Source organism: Camarhynchus parvulus, chromosome 3 (assembly GCF_901933205.1).
Source record: "Camarhynchus parvulus chromosome 3, STF_HiC, whole genome shotgun sequence".
Lineage (NCBI taxonomy): Eukaryota > Metazoa > Chordata > Aves > Passeriformes > Thraupidae > Camarhynchus > Camarhynchus parvulus.
Window position 1 is genome coordinate 58836316 of NC_044573.1, and position 21473 is coordinate 58857788.

Genomic DNA, 21473 nt, shown 5'->3' on the forward strand with positions numbered 1-21473 from the left:
TAGCTTGAGCAGAGTTTTTCTCCATTGTTGTGGTAACTATGCTGAAGACTGGGAAGTGCAGACACAATTGAATGTAATTTCTTTTCTGCTAATTTCCTTGCCTCAAAATACTCCTATTTTCTTCCATGTTCTGAAGGACTGTAGCAGACTCCATGTAAATGGCTGGGAGTCTATTGTGCAGCATAAAAAAAAATCTTCTAAGAAGTCAAACTTTATTTTTCAGTTGCAGCCTTCTCTATACTGGTCTTTTGATAAAATACATGAAAGATGCTGGTGGCAAAACTCACGTAACATTTTTGTAATCGTGCAAAAGTAAAAACATTCAGTTATCAAAAAAGCATTATAATTTCAACCCCAACAAGGTTTGTTTTGTTACAAGCAAACAGACAGTTTTATTATCTGTAATGTAATATGCTGTAGCATAAAGTGTCACATATGTAACATTAAGTGTTTTGTTTTCAAACTATGGCACAAATACACATTAGCCATAACAGTCTCATCTGGCTACCTGTAGCCTAATTTTTGGCTGATCAGTTTTTATTTTGATAAAATGAAGTAAAAGTTTCTGAAAAGTAAAATGGGTACATGAAGTACAATTCAAGAATCCTTAGAAAATATTAACGTTCCCTTATATAATACAGCATAAATAATTAAGGAAGGTTTTCTTGATGTCCAGAGAGAGTTAGAGATCCTAACCATCCATGGAGAATTAGCGCCATTAGTTTGGTAAATAAGACCAGCTGACTCGGTTGTCACACAGTACCTTCTCAAAAGCTTGAACACTTCCCAGAAGGATTCAGATATGTACTGGCTCCAGGAGAATATAAATAGTCCACCAGTGCTGAACTTCAGTTTCTTCCTTTCTGAGAGTCCTTACTCAACACTTCTAGTGAGTCTTTGTGCTTTGAATAAAACATGAGCTCCAGTGGAGAAAGCTGGTTCATGCACATTTTCCATTATCTTCAAAGTTCATTGTGTGAGTTTTTCTCTGCAGCTTTGAACATCAGAATGGAATTAAAGATTTTTAAGGCTGGTCCCAGTTTAATGCTCATTATTTTGACTATGTCTGATTGGGTCATTAGCAGGAATGCTTCTCCATCAATTTGCTTTAAAAGAAAAACATACAAAGCTATTAATAGGTCTGACAGTGCAGCAGTATAAAAGTTTCAGAAAACATGAAAAGTCCCAGCAACCTCAGACAAAGTTAAGGACTGGCTGAATACAAGCACTTTCAAATGCTTTCAGGAGAGCTTTGATTTCAACCTTTAGACAGATCAGCTAGTCTAAGAGAATAGGATGATCTTCTTCCTGCTCAAAAACAACTGTCTGGCTAATTTTTAGCTAAACGGTTCTCATTTTCATACTGACAATATAAAACCTATTGAAAAGTAGAGCGGGTAAATTAAGTGTAATTCAACTATACTGAAGCACAGCAATGCTTTTAAACATCTCAGCTATTGCCTTTATGCAAGCATCCATAGAAGCTTCTGGATCTCACCCCCAGCACCAGAGCTAGAATCCCCTTCAACCACCACTTCTCTGCTCCCTAAATAGCAAATTGAAATGAATTTGATCCCAGATGAAAACAGGGGCCAGGCTAATAAAACTGCCTCTTGGACACAAACATAACAAAACATTTCAAAACACGGAATATTTTTTCTTTGTATTGTTGATATTTTACTAAACTTTACAAATGAACATTCTCCTGTAAGCAAATCACTCAGCAGGAGGGCTAAATCCCAAAAGGAAGAGCCCCCAGGGTCCTCACTTCAGGGGCTTCAATGGGGCCAACATTTCCTATGTAACCTTTGGATCACTTAGGTATCTATAGGCTCACTTTCAGTGTAAGCTGGATAGCTATACATAAAATGCAACTGTGGTTAGATAGGAGCACTGCTTAGCCTTAAAGATACTAACCTGAGATAAAAACAGTCTAAATTCCTGTAGGGCTAGGAAACAAGTTTTCTGAACCAGACATGCTGCAAATGACACCCCAGCACTCTAAGTTGAGGAACACTGCAGTCAGGACAGCACCATGTGGTAACCCACAATTACTTTCTACTCATTTCATACACAAAGCCAGACTTGGTGGGCTCAGAACTTGAAGTGTGTGAACTTGGGGCCCCCCAAATAAAAAGCTGAAGCATCTTAACAGAAGCAGGCTGAGGGTTCATTTCTATATAGAAGTTTGAACCAGCATCTTCTACCTACTGATGTCAGCCAGTCCATGCCTCAATGACCTCACTGACCTCAGTGGGGGACATTTAATTTACTAGTCACAGACCAAGCCTGAGAGGCTGAATCCTAGAGAAGGGAAATATTTTATCACACCTCTGAGAATGAAAGTGTTAAGGATTCAGCATCTCTGTAGCACTTGCTGTTTGCTGACTTGATTAGCAATATGCCAACTTTTATTTCTAAATTCATTGATGAGACACCCTAAGTGACATAGGGAACAATCCAGGCTTGAATACTAAAATGCTCAACATCTGGGCTAGTGCCAAATGCCCAGAGATGCAGCCTCTCAGTCCTTTGATAAGCAGCTGTAATAGTCATTACAGTCTACAGTACAGCCTGAAAGCTTCTGTTGCAGATTAGCAGAGCCATCTGTATGCATTTTCTTCAGGAGGTGCCTTCCCAAGTCTAAGCAGCAAAATTATTCTTCACTTGAAAGGCTGGCTGACTCTGCCCATTCAGGTCGTCTGGCTGGGATAAGCACCTGATCACCCTGGCATCTGTGATCAAACTGCCTTCTTGAAGCTAAGCATTAACAGGAATAACAAACCTCTGAGCAGAAAAAAATATAAGACAACCTAGTTTATAAGGCCTAATGTATCTAAAACCCTATCCATTCCTAATGACAACTTCGGAAAAACAATCTTCTCAGATGACAGAAATGCACACTTGGCATGCTCACAAAGTGAGTACATGCTCCTTTGAACCTCTTCAGAACCTTCAGATCTTCTCACTCGCTGCTCAGTTAAATCACATTCATAATTGGCTATATCAGGAGGAAGAGCATCAATAGCTAAATGTGATGAGACAAGATGCAAGGAGTTTTGAGGGGCGGTTATCTCGAACTACTCTTCTCCTTTGTTTTACTTATTAACATCCTGGAGAACTAAAATAACATCCTTGCTTATAAATCTTGTCCAACCAGACCAAGAGAGACCAGTAGTAAATCACAAAGTTTGTAAGTAATTTCAGTTGGCAGGAACAAAGTTGGAAAAAGACCTGGCTGACACTTGGCTAGTTTTCTCTTTATTCCTACTTCATGACTTGAAAACCAACCTAATCGTCCATACATTTGCATCTGACTTTAAACAATGTGGCACTGAAATGGGTTGCCCCAGGAGGTGGTGGAGTCACCATCCCTGGAAGAGTTTAAGAGGCATCTGGATCTGGTGCTGGTTGGCAAGGTTTAGAGGCTAGAGGGATAGTGCTAGGTTGGAGGGTTAGACCTAATATTTTAAAGAGCTCTTCTAACCCTAATGATTCTATGATTCCATACACTTCATCCTACTAATTTATATGTATTTCTACCAAGCTTTCTTGTCTCTGTCCTTTTTTACGCACCTCGTCTTTAAACACCTTGCCATGTTCTTCACATCCTGGTAAACTTCGTATAAATTCAGAGACCTGCCACCAAAGCATACAACAAAAGATTTAGTTAGACTCATGTTTTCTCAAAATAGTCTTTAAGGCTGACAATCATTAGTCTTTTAGCTATTGTTTTTACAGTCTCATATTAGGTGTTCCACCTTGTTCTGTAAGTGCATAGAGTCATGCTTCTTTTGTTCTCTGATTAAATGAGATCCAACTGCCTCAGGTGCCGAGAACAGTCACAGGTACTTGTGAAAGTAAAGCAATTACAAGATTCTGTCCATTCAAGCATTGCTACATACCTGAACAGAGGCTCTAATCTTAAAATCAGGTGTTATGGCCTTACCATATCCATACAGTTCCTCTCTGCACTATATTCTCACTCTCCAAAGCAGTGTGCCACATCCAAACTACGCACCAGGAAAAGCTTCTTGCTTCATGCAGACACCTACACTGGGGTCCATTCCACCAGAATGCTTGTGTGGGGACTAGATGTTGGTAGTGGAGACCACGAGCACTTGATATGCTGGGCCATACATTTAGCACTTCTCTTTAAAACACCACTGAATGTGCTTTTATATATATATATATATATATATATATACACACACATATTTATCTGCATCAATACACATATGAATTAATACTTCTGCTTCTGGGGCTGGATGGCAGCGGGATGAGCATTTTGGGGATCAGTTACATTAGGTTTGGGTGAGTCTAGTCCTCTGAGTACTCATGTATTATTCTTAATTTATGGGGATAATCTAAAGCTCTGATTCAGCCTTCAAGGACAGTGGTAATAAGATAGAAGACAAAGGGGGAACCTACCTCATCTGTACTCCACTTAGAAACTTTGCTGGCTGGGATCCCAGCTACACTTGGAAGGAGCTTGCTCTGCTGTTCCCAGCGCAAGGGTAGGCCAGGGATTTGCAACTTAGAAGACACGATAACTGGTTGGGAGAGAAGCCTCTGCGTGTTGGGTTCTTCAACATCTTCAGCAATGGGAAGCAAGAAACAAGAATTAAATCCCTCAGCTGATGATGAGATCAGTCACAGGAAAAGCACATTCATTTCTATTCATGGGCCTCCCTACACAAGCTGTAAAGTTTTGCTTGAATAGTAAAATGCCATGAATGCCAAACCAGAATTGGAAGAGCCATGACTGTTCTTCCACTAGTATGACTATCATTATATTGGCTCTCTATAAATATAACTACTCCTACATGGAAGAAGTCTCTTTCAACACAACACAATTCCATGCCATCAGATCTGTTAGCATAACACACCACAGGTCAAACAATTTTAAATATTTTAGTACAATAAATCACACTCATATTTAATAGTTGTACAGCAATACAAGAATTAACTTAATTTTGGGGTTGAGCTGATAGAAAATCAAAAGCAGCACTGCACTGCTACAAAATTCCAAGTGAATCAGTTATACAGTCCCAGCCCACACAACATTTATGGCTCATCCACAACAAAATGTTTTTCAGTTCTTCTGAGGAAAAAACACAAATGTCTGCAAATTCTCTGCTTCCACTTTAATTGAATGTTTTGTTTGGAAAATAACATTAAACTCCTCCATGCTGCATTTATCTCACTCATCCATAATGGAAGGAATGATCTCCCATCCCACTGTCCCCAAAGGTGGGAGGCTGCCTTAGACACACACTGCTGTTGTCTGGAGAAAAGCAGCAGCTGCAGATGTGTGCAGCAGGAAAGAGTGAAGAGTCATACCTTGAATTATGTCAAACTGCATATGACATCCCTGTTCATTTAGATCGATTGGCAATGCAAAAGCAACGTGCCTGCTCTCTGAACTCAGGCCCAAGTGCTTCCCAGTTGCCAACTCTAATTGTGGAAAACGTCTGAAATTCACTTCTCAAGGAACAACCAACAATGTACACTCTTAATGCCTAATATTCCTTAATGACATGGTTCATGCAGTTACTTACAAATCCCTATCCTATTTTTGTTTGGATTGTTCATTTCTGTTGCAGTTCCATTCTACTTTCACTTTTGAGAAACTGCTATTAACCATAATGTTCTAGTTTTCACACATTTGCACCCAACAACTAGGGTATGAATTCCCATTATGGATTTTTGCCAGCACAGTGAGTAGGGCTGGCCTATAATACACCTAACATAGGATGTTATCACATTTGCTTGTGTTGTTCTGCTCCTCGAGCCTAGTTTTTTGTTACTTTCAAGATCTATCTTCATTTCATATTAATGCCTATTATTCTGAAGTTGACTCTCAAGCCATTGAGTCAGCACTGTCAGCCCACTCATTCATTTCTTTTAAAATAGACTCCTTAATATTTTATTACCATTATACTCTCATTCTTCAAAGAGAGTTCCCTAAATGTCTTTTTACACTTCACTGTTGTCTTACAAATGCTCCTTAGAGCCTCTAATACTAATAAAAATCTCAGAAAGGAATGTAAAAGGTAGAAACTTTGCTGAATTTAAAGCATATTTTACAGAACAGTATCTTTCTAATTGTTCCTCAAATCCCCTCCCTATCCTTACCCGCTCATCTTTTCCTTCTAGACAAGGTCTCTCAAGAGCTGGAAATGTTAAGTGTTCAGCTATTTTTTCCTTTCATTCACAAAACATGCAATATATTGATAGTGCCACATAAATAATAAATAGCAGACTATTATGCTGCATGAAGAAAATACCACACAGAAGAAAATCACACCCTGTATTCACATATATAAATATACACATACACACAACAGCACATAGGTACAGGCATAGCGAGCAGCATTCTCAGTCTATGTAGTATCTGCCTCACAGGTAAGGCAAAGAGCACCAGTGGACCGTGTAAAGTACAGTTTACTCAATTAGATTGAAAAGATTAAAAATAAAAGTCCCTAGCCCTGTGGCAGATAAAACCACAACAGCAAAAAAGATGAAATTTAGATTTAGTGTGGGTAACCTTGTAATAGGAAGCCCAGAACACACCACTTTGGCTACAATCTATATCTCTAATACCAGACAGTTAAAAGTTTTCCCTACCCTCTGGAGTAGGGAATGCTCTGGAGTATTTCTCACTCTGCACGCTCTGCTTCCCATAGAGAGGCAATCTGTCTTTCTGGACCATAGAAAATATGAGATCTATTCCAAGTTATGTCTCAACTGGGACATTTAGAAGAGTAACTTGGGGTGCACCAGAGGTTAGCCAGTTTCATCACAGAACCACAAACAGCTTCTTCAAGCACTCAAGTGAATAAACAAAATCTGCTTGCCAGCTCCACAAGATAGCAGCCAGATGCACAAAGTTCACACTTTTAAACCTTAACCATGTCTTTGATGACATTTTGCTTCAGCATCAGCCCACCTGCCTTTACATTGTTCTTACTTTATATCACCTTGTTATCCTTGTCTCTGAGAGTTCATCTCTGTCTTCTTAATGAGTTACCACAGAACAAAATATAAACTTAGATTTCATAGAAGGTAAATGGCAAAAACTTTCTGGCATTAATGAGAGACCATTAACACTGCTCATTGACTCCTGCATGGGTCTAGCTCTTAGCATATATAACGTTTTTAAGCACAAGATTTATGCCCATAAAAAAGTTAGTATGAAGGGGCAGTGATTTCAGTGGAGTTCTTTAGCTCCAAATAATCTTTCTCCAAACAAAGGGAAGACAGCAGTACACATTTTATAAAGTTATCAGTAGGGAACTGGTCAAGTGAGCATGGCAAAAGTAGGCTGAAGAATAACAAGGTAAGTGACATGCCAAAAAAACCAGGGCAACAAGCACAGGTACCAAGAGTGACAGTTCATAAATGCACAATTATTTTATCTTGAGATTTCCATGACTGTGATAGCAAGAACTTAATGATGCATTTTCCTCTTACAGCTTAAATGTGCCATCCTACTTAAACACATAATAACATAACATTATGTGTTTAAAAAGAACAACTTTTCCAGAAAATAATGTAAGAAAATGTTCTATTTTCCTAAATCTAACTATGCAAGAACCTAGCAAGCAGAGGTTGTTGGTGTCAATTTTGTCAAACTCAAAATGCTTCACAAAATCAGGCCAGTTTTCTTAGAATTAAAAGAACAATACCAGACAATTTAAAATGCTCCCAACAATTTGAATTTTTTTTTGGCGTCAAATAATGCAAAAGTTAACATCAAAGCTGCATATTTCCTTCTCACTGAAACAGAATAGCTAAAATTACTAAAAAGTCTCTTCTATTTGCTTTAGAGACTTGCTTCTTTTAATGCTTCATTTTCTCTATAATTCTGAACTTCATGTTTCAAAACACTAATACAGTTTTTTCACAGCTCCTACAATAGATGGAATCTCTCAAATTTTACACTCAGATCAGAGTGCTTCAGATCTACCTGAAAAGTACTGGCAGATAAATAATGTCTTAAGGTTAAAAAAAAATGCATCAGGTTAATACTTAAAAATAAACCACTACCTTAATTTTATCTTTATGCAAGCTCTATGCAGTCTCAAAGAATTTCCAGCATTTTACAGAGATGAGCTCACTTAAAAGGCAAGACATGCAGCTCTTGAAGAAAGAGTTACTCAAGTCAATTACTCAATTTTGATGAAAGTTTTACAAAGTTGTTGTACAAAAAAATGCTGAAGAAAATAATCTAAAAATACAAGGAATTAAGATTAGGAAATTAAGACACTTAACTTGCATTGACCTTGTATCAATTAATAAAATTATTGCAGCAAAACTGCACTGCACCAATGCACTGACTCAATCTAATAACAAGCCTGATACTAAGATTCACATGTGAAAAAATTAGCAAATATAAGACTCTGATATTCTGGATTTGTGCTGTATTCTTTCTAAACAATGAGGATAAAAATTATTAATGAACAGCTGCTTCCATCTGTCCAACTGGATCTGTGAACAGTCAAGAGTTTTGCTACAGCTGTACATACAACTGCTCACAATCACTGAACATAAGAAAAGCCCACACTGGAAGAAATCTTTGGAGACCATATGACAACTTTCCTGTCTCACCAAAGAGAGCCACAATCTGGCCATCACCCTCAACAAGACTGAGGCTGGGTTAAGCAAGTCACCTTAATTTTGCTTTACATCTGTAATGTGTAAGTGCTTTAACTTTCAATACATTTTCAAGGCAATAAGTGAATCTTATATCTTTACAATTCAGACTGGTTTAATAAACTATTTTGAAAAGTCAGTAGAAAAACATCATTGAAATGAGATTTTTTATATTGCTATTCATTTTGCACTCAACCTTACAACTGTGATAAAGTTCTTGGAAAAGCCTTTGATGGTTACAAGACAATCTCCTGAACAGGTAGGGGGAAGGGTTGCTAAATTTTGCCCTTTAAGGAATATCCCTTTGGAACTTCCTTCCAAATTTGCCACAAACCAGAACATAATGCTGAAAGTGTTGCTGTCAATAAATTTTTGGACACAGACAGTGAATGTGGAAAATAATTTACAATAGAGTTTCATGAGAATTTCAAGGGACATCACACTTCTTCACTTCTGCAGATTTTAATTTGAAAGAAATTAAGAACTGCCAATTTACCTTTGATTTCGTTTGAAATGAGCGGCTTATTTTCTGTCTCCTCATCGTCACACTCTTTGTGCTTTATGGCATCCTTTGTTTGTAGTACTCCACTGAGGAAAAGAAGATGTTCAATTTTTATTAGTACATCATAAAAATCACTAAGCATGATAAAATCTCTTACTAGCAATACTATTGACACACCAGGATTCCCACACGAAGGATGCTGTATCATTATAAAATAAGGAAAGAGAGAGGATCTTATTTCTGACCTACACAGAATGGCATGACTACTGACATGAATTTTGCAAAGAAGGCTCAAGTATATACTTACACTTAATAACTGACACTTAATAACTGAAACTGAAAAATACACAAATGGAGCCAGTGGATGTGTCCACATCTTAAGGTGGGAAAAGTGAAACCCACATATATACCTGCATGTCCTACAAAGCCTGGCTGGTTATGCAGCCCATTTTCAGGAGCTGTCTGAAATAACACTTACTCCTTTTCTTCTCCCCAACATTAATCTCTACAGGCATCAACTTCTTGTCAATACAGTTACTGACACCCTGTTGTGCAGGTGCTAATGATCCCAAAAATATCACCAAAAACATTTATATTCCTTTGCATCTGCTTTTGCATTACTTCTTATCCAGCTGCTCCCTAAGCTTGCCAGCCCAAAAATTTGCAGAGAGAGAATGTCTTCCCCCTGTTGAGAAAAACCAGGCAAGATATGTGGAAATAAGAGAATTTCTGAAGGTGGGGTGTGTACATTCCCGTCCTAAAGTCAGCCTTGGGAGGTTCCTTTTCAAACTCTGCCTTCAGAAGGTATTTCCAGATGTATTTCCTGGTACTTCCTGGTTTCTGACAAATGTGAAGTGATATTAGTTTGATGACATTATGTGTCTACTTACTTCTGCTTTTTAAGAATTTCAGAACACTTTGGCCAATTCTTACTAAACCATCACAGATACTCAGAGCACTTGGAGATACCAAGTACATAATGAGCATTTTCTAAAAATAGACACCAAACAGAATGATTCTTAGAGTCAAGACTACAAGAAATCCCACTAATATATGAACTGATGCTTTACTATCTACCACAGAAAAAGTCAAGAAGAACACCTTAACAAATGTCAAAATCACAGAGGAAAAGCAGATGCACACCTAACACTTTGTTAGGCATCAAGATTAGCTAGCCTCAAAACACAAATCCATAGAAGAAACAGACCTATTTAATTCCACTGTTTACATTTACACTGTTGAATACCATTTATATATTATATACAACAAAACATTTGTGACTAAATTCAACAGAAATATAATTATCACACTAGGAATGGTGGAAAATGAACACTGCAGATCAGGGAATCCAGCCTTTTTAGTATGACAGAACACAAATAATAATAGTATGACAACCAATACCAGTGGAATGCATACAGCAGGCACAACTTCTTGTGCCACAAAGGACTTCTCCACAGTATCTTCCTCAGAAAGATTTATTCACTTAAAACTTATTTTCCAAACTCCACAAACACAGGAAACTTTCTAAAGTAACATGCTAAAATAACTAGTGCAATTAATTCCAAAGGCAAAGGAAATGACAGCTGTAATTCAGCTAAGGAAGAGAGATCACCAAATCCTGTGAGGAAACAAGTACCTCCCTATTTTCTTGAGGGCAATTCTCATAGCAGCATACATACAGAAATTTGACCTCATTAGTTAAATATGACCATATCATAAATTGAAGGTTTTGGGTAAGAGGCTGGGAGAAAAATAGATTTTTTTAAGAGCTAGTATAATTTGATTCCCAAGTCTGAGTGTTCAGCTTCCTTCATTGTAAAGATTTCCAGAATAGAATTTTTATTACAGTGAAATTCTTTTGCTACTCTGAAGATATTTTAAAATTGAATATCCTGTAGGCACGTAATTTTTATCATGACTTTTAATCTCAGGAACATTCCAGAGGGACACACTGCAGTATTTATGTACATAATTATATTTTTGCAAACCAAAATTTTCTAGTATACTTGTTTGATGCATAGAGAGACAAAAAAAAAAAAGAGAGACAGAGAGAAAAAAGGAAAAGAGTAAGTGGAACCAGAGATTAGCTGAGTACCACTTAGATTTAACATGACAAAATAAAACTCATGTTTGGGATCATTTGTGGTTGGTTCCTCAATGAAAGACTTCTATGAAACAAAATATTACCTTTGAATACAAAGGTATACACAATTGAACTGAAGTCAAACATAATTAAATCTACACTGTCAGCTCAGCAACTAAAGAGCACACAAGTGTGTGTATCTATATCTTCAATTATGCATGTGTACTTTGAATACACATCTAAAAAGATCCACTGGGTATTGCAATAAGCAGATGTTCAATATTTTATAACCCCAGCAGTTCATATATACCTAATGTTGTGAACATTATTTTTCATGCCTTTTTCAAAGGGAGATTATTCAACTGAAAGTCCTCCATGACTTTGCTGGATACATAATGAATGAGGAAAGCTAGATGATAAAATGCAGCCAGTCATCAGTGTATTCAAACAGTTGAAATACAAGCTGCAAAGTCTCTGGGTAGTTCAAAGCTGGCACAAGACTTATTCTCTTAATAAAACTGACTCAACACAGTGAACAGATAGCACAAGTATTGGTTATCTTAAGTCTTGTAAAGGTAACACCCTCCAAAAAAATAAAAGACAAAAACTTTTTTTCTTCAATTAATTTTAAGAGGTAGTCTGTAAAGCCGAAGTATATTTCTAAAAAAAAATTTGAATCTACTGTAAGTATGATAAAAAATATGAATTACATCCAATTTTTAACACAGGTTATTTCAAAATTACACTTGAAGCCATCTTCCTTTCTGTGCTGTTTAAAGTCACTAGAGTATGACTAGTGAATGCTGTTTATTCTCCTGAGCTGGAAGGGACCCAATAAAGATCACCAAAGTCCAGCTCTTAACAAAACAGTTCCACTTCAATCATCAGCTTTACTGTGGGCTGTTTTATTTACCATAAAATACCAACTCTCCTGTCTGTCTCTCAAGACGCTATTAGTGCTAACACAGTTCATATATTATGAACACAAAATAATGTAGCTCATGTAAATATATAACAAATGACACATCTTCTTCCAGGGTGCCATCTATTTCTGTTTGAAAATAGTCAATAAATTAATGTAGCGATACTGTAACTAATTAAAAATGTAGGGAATCTTATTGCCTCACATATCCCCATGAAAACACTGAATTGTGTATTTTTAGCTTCAAAGATAGTTTCCAAACTTGCACTGGAGAATAATATTTATGGTATAAAAAAGTTCTCATGTCATTTTCTGTCAAAAATACATGCCAGATACTGAAAGTTAAAGAATTACTTTTAATTTTTCCATGTTTGTACATATTTGTACATTTAAAATAATTTGGACACAATTATTTTATAGGAAACCTAGGAAGAAGAATCTCAATTTCCAATCATTGTATTGTATTTTTCCTCTCCTCTGACATGTATTTCTTATTTCTTATATCCCCCGTGATAGTCCCTTCCCCTCTATTTCTAAGATAGAGCTGAAGAGCTTCCATCTCCTTCCCCACGGCTAAGAATTCCACAGACAAATCACTGGACTGCTTTGCCCAGTAAGTTGCATTTTGAACTGACTCCAAACACTCAATACTTTGAAAGGAGCTGAGAGTTACCCAGGTGCCTTCTTTTCTTTCACACTGCATAACAGGGGCTTCTTGCAAGGAGATTTATTTTCTGCATCTTCCAGCTTGGTTGTTTCTGGTACAGTTTTCCCTGATGGTCGATTGTGAGGTGAAGATTTCATACTTACATGACCAGGGCTGGGGCATTTTCTGTCACTGTTTAAAACAAATTAACAAAATGTTTAGAAGTGGAAGCAGCAAAGCTGTTGTTTAATTTATTTTCTCTATGCAGAAAAAGTAAACTGAAAACATCCAAGGTGTTTTTTTGGTTAAGAAATACAGAGAAGTTTTTTTACTTGCCACTAAAAAAATTGTACACATGGCAATTTCAGAAATCATAATAAAGAACTCTCTTCTCCATTAAGTCAATGGTAAAATGATTAGACAATTAAACAGGAACAGAATTTGTCTAATATTACTTCTGATAATAAGCTATCCACTTCAAATATTTGTTACACAAGAACACTTTGAGGTATTATTTTCCTCCTATCCCTTCTCTCCCATAACATATCACTGTGCAGTCTTTAAAGTGTTCTATGCAGCCTGTTAATTGGGACAATGAAAAAAGTAGCACTTGACACAGTCCCTGCCACTGAGGACTATGCTCAGAGTGCTAGTGGATTTGCTGTAATGGTAAGCAGACTACCTGCCAGGGAGTAATTAAGTCACTTCAGATTTCTAAAACTCTATACCTTTATAACAATCAAATCAGGCAGAACTCTTAGACAGTAGAACATTCTGGGTTTTAAAGCATGAAACTGAAACTGTCTTTGAGAAGGCAATTTAAAATACCATCTGTTGAAAATATGTGGTCATTACAGTGGGAACTGGAAATCTTCACATTTTCATATTTCACATCATTCACACGTTTACATTAATATAACCCTTGAAAAGAAGGGAAAGGCTCCCTTCCTTTCCTGTCCTTCTTAAATTCTCTATTTTTCCCTATAGCCCAAAATAAGCAGAGGAATCAATATCCACAATTTCTGAGGTAAAATAATAATCTGAAAATAATCATCTTGGTATCACACTCCTTTGTTTTTTCCCAGTCCTCCTGTTTAAAAGATTCAGCTACAGACTTCAGCACTATTCTTGCAAAACTCAGTCCCAGTAATTTGATTCCCCACTCCCACTGTAAAGACATAATAGTGGCTGTTCTTCAAAGAGCTACATTAATTTACAGTCACATCAATAACACCACTACAGCAAACAAAAGGAACAAAAAGAAATAATTTTCTAAAGGGAAACCAACTGGTCAACATTCAATTTTAAATTCCAGTTAACCACTTAGTAGTCTAGATAGTTACACTGAAGATGAAACCAAACTCTTGTTAAACCATAGACTGTAAAATCAGTATCAGTCTTTGACAGCTCCATGACCTTTTTGATAAGCACTGAAAAAAAAAAATTTCTTCCCTGTAAATGAAAATGTAGATAAATAGGCAGGCCTTTCTGAAACCATTCAGTCCTTACACAGTTATAAATAGCATTGGAGAACACAGAATAAAATATTGCTGTTAGTCATGGACATTGCTTCAATCATAATTACTTGATTACAGGAGAGGTGGATCTTTCATTTGTTTCCACTTTTCTGTTTCTGGGGATGGGACTGGCTGCAGGCATCTCCCCACTCAATCGGTCAGGTAAGAGGCTTTCTTTGTTCAAGTTCATCTCTGAATATGGACAGCTGACTGCACTAGAAGTTGAAGAACAACAATTACTCCTTATTCTCAGACACTTTACTGATTTCAAACAAAATGTCATTGGAATTTCCTAGAAGTAGATGCAATAACTTAAAATAAAGAAGATTTTTAAAAAATGCAGTGAATAGTTGTACTTTAAAATGTTAGTAAATCCATCAAACAAAACCCTCGATTTCGCATTTCCTTTTGACAGCAACTTGTGTCACACGAATTGTATTAATTTCTATTACAACATTCATTGTGGAAAATTGCCAGATAAATGTTTAGCCTGCTCCCTCATCATTTTAATGGTATTTATGCATACAACACAGGATGCCTTTGATATACCCATGTCTCTCCAAATAAAGTCATATTACCATGGTTATTTATTTATGTGAAGGAGGACATTTCTGTTATGTAATGTCTACACAGAAGCTGCATTTCAAGGGCAAAACATGAGGATTGGAGCACATCCCCTTACTGCAGTGAGTGCCCCATCTTTGCAAATGCCATTTTGTGATACTCCATTAAGAGACTGATACTTTTACAGTCTCTCTTAACATTCACTGCACTCCTGCTGGGGAAATAATCTGACAATGAACTTTGACACAATGACTTTTAAATACTGCTCTAAGAAATGTGAAAGTCATGCCAAAGTCAGAAAACCTGTGTTTGCACAAGAAGTAGGAAAGGGAAAAACAGCAACACAAACCAAAACACATGGGGCTGAACTAGGATTTTTCTTTAGTAGAATGCTCTGCAGTGTTCAACTGAGTTGTCAGCCAGACCACATACTCAACATACCAATGATAATATCCTATACTCTGAATAGTATATGCATGTTACAACAGTGAATAGCATCACACTCAAGTTTTCCAAACTATGTAAGATACAGGACAGACTGTACTAAATATGATGCTCCATTTGTGGCTCATGAGCTATGACATTAACTATATTTTGAAATTATGCTTTCCTATTCACCTGTATTGTTACAATGACTTCCATAATTTTAAAAGGTAAAAACCCCATGTTCTACAATTTTGCTTATTTTCTTTTCAAGAAAGAAGTTACTGTAACTACACATCTTTCCATAAATCACTGCAATGTTTCATTTGTTTCACTGATAGTTACATGCATGATTTCCAAAGAGAACTGTCTAATATAAAAAAATTCTACCTTGACAGCCATATGCCCAGCCACCTCCAAATTTCAAAAATTAATAGAAAAACAACAGCTTTCATTATAGTTTTCTTTCTAAAAAGCACAGTGTTAAAAAAGAAAAAGGCCTTTTAATTTAAAATACGCTGTACACTCTCCTCTTCTCTTACCAACAAAGCTCTGGGTTCAGAATGAGTAAGTAACAGCTCCTATAATGGGGTTGGACCAATATTGGTAATCTAATTTTGATGTTGCCAAGATAAACAAAAAGTTGGTGGAAATTTACATTTCTATCAGCACTTGCACAAAAGGAGCAAATTCCTTAAGGCCAAGACAGTCAGCCCTTGCTGGGGTTATCAAGACAGGATATCAACAGTCTGATTTCTTCATTTGGCACATTTGAAAACAAGACAGTATAAACATTTTTTAATACTACATTATTATTTTAAAATCCTTGAGTAGCTATGCTGAACTTGAATTATGAAAGAAAAAAAAAGAGAATAGCTTCTGCTTTTCTAATGAGATGAGATCCCTGTTTAAGGCTACTCCAATCAGATGTACAGTGCTGTAAAGGGACATGCAGCCATATCCCCAGGTGGTCCAATGAAGCACAGAACAGTCATCTTTTTGCCTTCTTCTGAGGAATTTTTGTTTACACATTCAAATCAGATAAAGCCCAGCCACCCAGTTGGCTATAAAACACTAAACTTGAAGTATGGTATGCTTTTGTTAATGGAATTTTTTAGAGACATGGAACAAAATATACAAATAGAAATTAACTTGGAACATTCACTTTTTATTTCTACTTTCTCTTAAGCAGAATAGGGCATTTTATTTTAAATCTATTTATAGATGTCTACTTACATTTGTTCTCTACCTACTGGTTTTGTGCGTTTTAGGACTAGCCTCTGCCACAGGACTTACGCTGCTGCATCTATCACAATGATTCTCTTTCAAAAGAAATGCAAGATAAAAGATACAGGCTTCTGCTCAGAAAAAGGTTTTAAGGCACCAATGCTAGTGTGATTTAAGTTCTTGCTGTGACAAACACATACCACTGTGATGAAATACAGTTTTCAGAAATTCATGAATATATTGGTTAATCTCAGTTCTGCCATTGCTACAGGGCAAAGCATGTAATTTTCTTTTGGCTTCCTAGGCTCACAGAGGTGTTTTGAGCAATGTTTCTGAGCAGTTAAAGGACTGTCACAAGGAAACACTGAACACTACCAATGTGTATTTAACTTCAGTTGTGTATTATTAAGCAAGGCTTACAGTCCCAATGAAATCTGACAATATAATTGTCAGACTCCAGCAGGTTTTCTGTTTACCAACACCACTAATAGGTTTTAAAAAAAAAAAAACAAAACAAAACAAAACAAACAAACAAAAAAAACAACAACAAAAAAACCCAAACAAAATACCCTAAGAAAAAGCCTAAATATTCAGTCCTTTATTATAACTTGCCTGCTTATATACTACTTTTCCCTGTAGTATTTTCTGGAAAAACTGAAGTTGAATGACAGTTTCAGTCAACAATAGTTATAATATTAACTATGCTTTGGAACACTACATTCGGATTACTTTTTCTCTGTAATTAATCATTCAAGTTGCTGTACAATTTTTAAAAAACACCTTGATGGTCCTTTGATGTTACTGTTACTTGAAGCAACAAAAAGAACCCATGTGGTTTCCACTGTTAGCTAGGTTACAACAAAACACAGCATGAATGAACCAGTGGATCAATCAGTAAATCCTCATGAATCTCAATGCCTCCAGCCTTCAGTTCAGTTTAACTTGTCAACTACAAAGAATGAAAAAAATTAATCTTGTTATTCCTACATAATAGAAGTATTCAATTTATACAGGACTGTAAGATTTTAACACAACTCATCTCAAGGGCTCAGAAGTCTTGGTGTTTAGGTTATTTAATATTAAAGAAGGATTTTTAACTCTTCTATCACCTTAAACCTGGATTTCTGCTCCAGCTTACATTTTGCTTTAGCACACCATTTTGAAAACAGCACAAGTTCAGAAGTTAGTTTCCAAAATTATCAGATGTCCTTGGCTTGGGGGTACCAAGGTCTGCCAGAGGCTCAGGAAGAATGGCATGAAGCAAAAGCAGCAGGTACTCAATGTGAAACCTCTGCTATTCTTCTGGCAGGGCTGTACAGCCCCCAGCACTGCCCCACAGCTTTGGAACCAGTCCAACACGAGGATCTCAATTATCATTGGAGCTGCCTCAGTAAACAAACATTCACATTAATGCCACCTGACACACACACACCCCCACACACGAGAGTAATCAGCCATCTCCAAATGCTGAAGGATCAGCTCAGCACAATAATTAGCTGTCTGCAGGGCACCACTGAAATGGCAGCAGACTGGCTGGCAATATGAGTGTCCATGACACAGTTTTCCAAGGAAAGGGAGCCACTGTTTCCAGAGTCCTGCACATGCTGAGTAAAAACTGAGCATTAAAATAAGTTTCTGTTTTTACTGAATCATGAAAGATAAAGAGAGAAAAAGGCAATGCACCATTCTTATTACAGGCCTGGGATTTTCAAGTCAATAGAGCCCTTTCCAAAACTGTCTGACGGAACAGAATTGTTGAGTAGCACACCCCACCTGTGTTTATTTTCAACTGCTCTTCTGTCACACTCAAGATCTATCTCTAGGTGCAGTTACATACCTATCTCTTTTCTGTAAAGTTCAAGGGTAGGAGGTTAAAACTGGGATCTGATAGGCATGGACCTTACACTTCTCCAGACATTTGAAGATGTTCCTATCTTGCAGCAGTATGCAAATTTTCTGAAGCACAGAGTCCAGACACAATACTCTCAGCTCCACCTAATATCAGAAGGGAACATAGGCCAGGATTCTCTCTTAAACTAAAGAAGAGTAAGGTAGCACTCTGTTAGGTCTAAGAACTTGCATATGAAGTACTATTAAATCCAGATTATTAGTCTTTTTGAACACTTGAAATATTTTGCAAACTTGTATTAAGCCACAGACAGGTCTCCTGGTTCAGCTGTAGTGGCTGGAAATGTCACCAACACCAGCTCCTCATTGCCTTTCAGGTGCAAGTTACTGCTGAGCACTGCCAAGGGATGAAGCTCTATGAGGGGTGTATGACAGCTCCACACTGGACTAATGGATGGATTAGACTGTCTAGAGCACCCTATATCCAGGTGATCACATCAGCTGGTAGCAATATATGATTAGCAAGAAACCTTCAGAGAAAAGATCCTGACAGCATCTGAGGGGTGTGTTCTTTCTTTTTTCTTTGCTGATGGATTTTGTTAAGTGATCTCTTTACTTCAGGCTTTAAGATAACATTTTTAACTAGTCTCATAACAATGAATACAACTATTCTCTTTTACAAATTTCACAAAGAAAGCTGCTTTAACAGTCTAAAGTTGAATCAAGAAATCAAGAGTACTTTAGAATGGATTTGGCTGATGCCAATGACCTTGAGACTGGCATCAAAAACCACGGAACAAAAAGATGTGACCTCCTGCTGACCTGAGGTGTCCATGTTTATGTAACATGTGTTCTCCTACAGCTTCTACCGCAGCACTTCAGTTCACTTCAACTTACACATAACACACAGGAAGTTTGAGCTTTCAGCATGAAGAATTGACTCAAAACTCGAATGAACTACTTACAACTGACCCCTTCACGCTCCTGCTTGAACTTGAGAATTACTGCATGCATTAAACATCAGGGTATACAATTCACAAGCATAAATATGCAGGTGATCTGCATAATGCCAACAATCTGTATGTCAGGCTGTTTCAGCTGTGCCACACATAACCCTAGATCAACTGGTGATAGGTATCAGGTCCTTAGTAACATCAACTTTTCCAAAAAGTAAATGCTTTAGCACTGCTATATAATTAATCACCAAGGCTTTCATCTGATTCCTAAGGAACAAGCTCTCAAAATCATTTCAGAACTACTTAGCATTTTAAATTATCATCTTTTCTGCACACAGGCATTTATGCGTTGCACCTCATCACAAAAAACAAGATAAGCATGGTTAAATACATTTCAAGGTTGCCAAGATAAAAGAGCGAAGGGAATGCCACCTGATGTGGAAAATTGTACAAATTTTAAAATCTCTTGGTTAATTCAGGAAAAAAGTGGTGGTACAATCTTAGAATTTTTGTGGAAACCTGGACCCTCGAGTCTGTAGGCTCCAGAAGAGAACTCATCTCAGTATTTTCCACCGAAATAGGAACAAAACTAGAGCATCATCACAGAGGGCAAATCAATAGCTAGTGAATCAGATACTTACTGGTAAAATATATTTGCTATGAAACAGCAAATATCTGTCTTATGTTCAACAAAATCTCCTTGGTTATATTTTTACACACTAGAACTATCAGTTAATGTGCAAATAATTGGATTGCTTAGACTACAGTAAAAAAGGAAGCACAATGAAATGCCATGAGTTTGTTTCTTTTCTTAATATTTAGGATGAGTAAGTATAACGACCTTTAAATAGCATGGAAAAGGTAGCTATAAAAGCAAAGGCTACACAAAGTAAATAGACATATAGCTCTTACTCATCCCTTCCATCTAAAACATTAGAACTTTTATTGCCAATGTTTATTTAGAGAGATCATAAATTAAAAACTTTTCAGACAAATTTGCTTTCTTTTTTTTTCTCATTTTAAGTTTCAACTTTGGGCTGAAAGCCATGTTATGTCCACCTGATTCTAAGTAATTGAGATAGCACTTGATAAGGAATTGGAATTTACTACCTCCCAGATTAGATGCAATAATAAATCATACAAGACTCAAGTCTACTAGAATGTGAAATTACATGGATTTCAAATAAGCAGGCAGGAAGCTTTTTTGGCAAATCTAGTTTAGTTCACATTTGCAGTGGACTAACGCTATGAATGCAGAAGGTTACAATAGTGTTAAGGACTGACTTAACTGTTTAAGGAGTTACCCTACTTGTTGAGTGAAATAAAGGGAAAGTAGAAAAGGGAAGGTAGAAAAACTGGGAGGAAAAAAAAACCCAAAGGAAAAATAAACCAGACAGAAAAAGAGAACCGGAATAGGGTGAGAATAGTCTGAAAGACAATGGTATGGCATACTGTGTCATGGCAACCCCTTCCCACTTCCTACTGCAACAAGTTTTGTCACTGGAGCTATCCTAGCTATGTCCCTTCCTGGGGATAAATCCTGTCCTAGCATCAGAAGCTCTTCTGCTCCTAACAGCACAAACAATGCTTCTGCTGCAGACAGGGAAGAACTTGCAGCAGAAGATGCCTTTTGCGTAACAAAATGTAATACAGTGAGTTTTACTGGCCAGGTATCTTTGATAGGGATTAGTCAGGACCTTAACTCATGGTGATACACCAGCAAAACCTTGTAGCGTAATTTGAGTCAACAGGACATAATGATCTCATCAAAAACGTGAAAAGACCACAGAGCTCAATCTTGGATCAAGGTAGTTTGAAAAGATACTTTTAAAAATGTATAGATAAATAACCAAAGAGCAGTCCTCTAACCATATCTGAGAGCAGAAAGAACAGAGAGATATGACATCTGAGAATTCTATGACTGTGTAATGGAAAAATGACAACTTTTGGAAGCTCTAATTTTTGAAAAGGCAACAGGATGATATTTATGGTGCTTTATTCTCAACTTAACATACTATATTACTTGTACATCCCTTACTGAAACAGTCTGGATTCACCCCACACTAAGTATTTTAAAAATAATAAAATTTCAACTTGAGAAATGTTTTCCATTTACTTGGTCATTGT

The 21473-nt window shown here is 36.8% G+C and overlaps 1 protein-coding gene across 7 annotated transcripts in view; it reads right to left on the reverse strand.

The window, feature by feature from the left end:
* Positions 1 to 367: 367 nt before the first annotated feature.
* L3MBTL3 (L3MBTL histone methyl-lysine binding protein 3) overlaps positions 368 to 21473 on the reverse strand; it is a 76774-nt gene continuing 55668 nt past the window's right edge. For all 7 annotated transcript variants that reach the window (XM_030944930.1, XM_030944935.1, XM_030944936.1 and 4 more), the window contains exons 17-22: positions 14397 to 14543; positions 12839 to 13003; positions 9155 to 9246; positions 4432 to 4595; positions 3577 to 3639; positions 368 to 1106 (exon numbers count right to left, since the gene is read on the reverse strand). In XM_030944930.1, coding sequence (XP_030800790.1) covers positions 963 to 1106; positions 3577 to 3639; positions 4432 to 4595; positions 9155 to 9246; positions 12839 to 13003; positions 14397 to 14543 — 775 coding nt within the window. In that variant the 3' untranslated portion in view covers positions 368 to 962. The remainder of the gene's footprint in view (positions 1107 to 3576; positions 3640 to 4431; positions 4596 to 9154; positions 9247 to 12838; positions 13004 to 14396; positions 14544 to 21473) is intronic.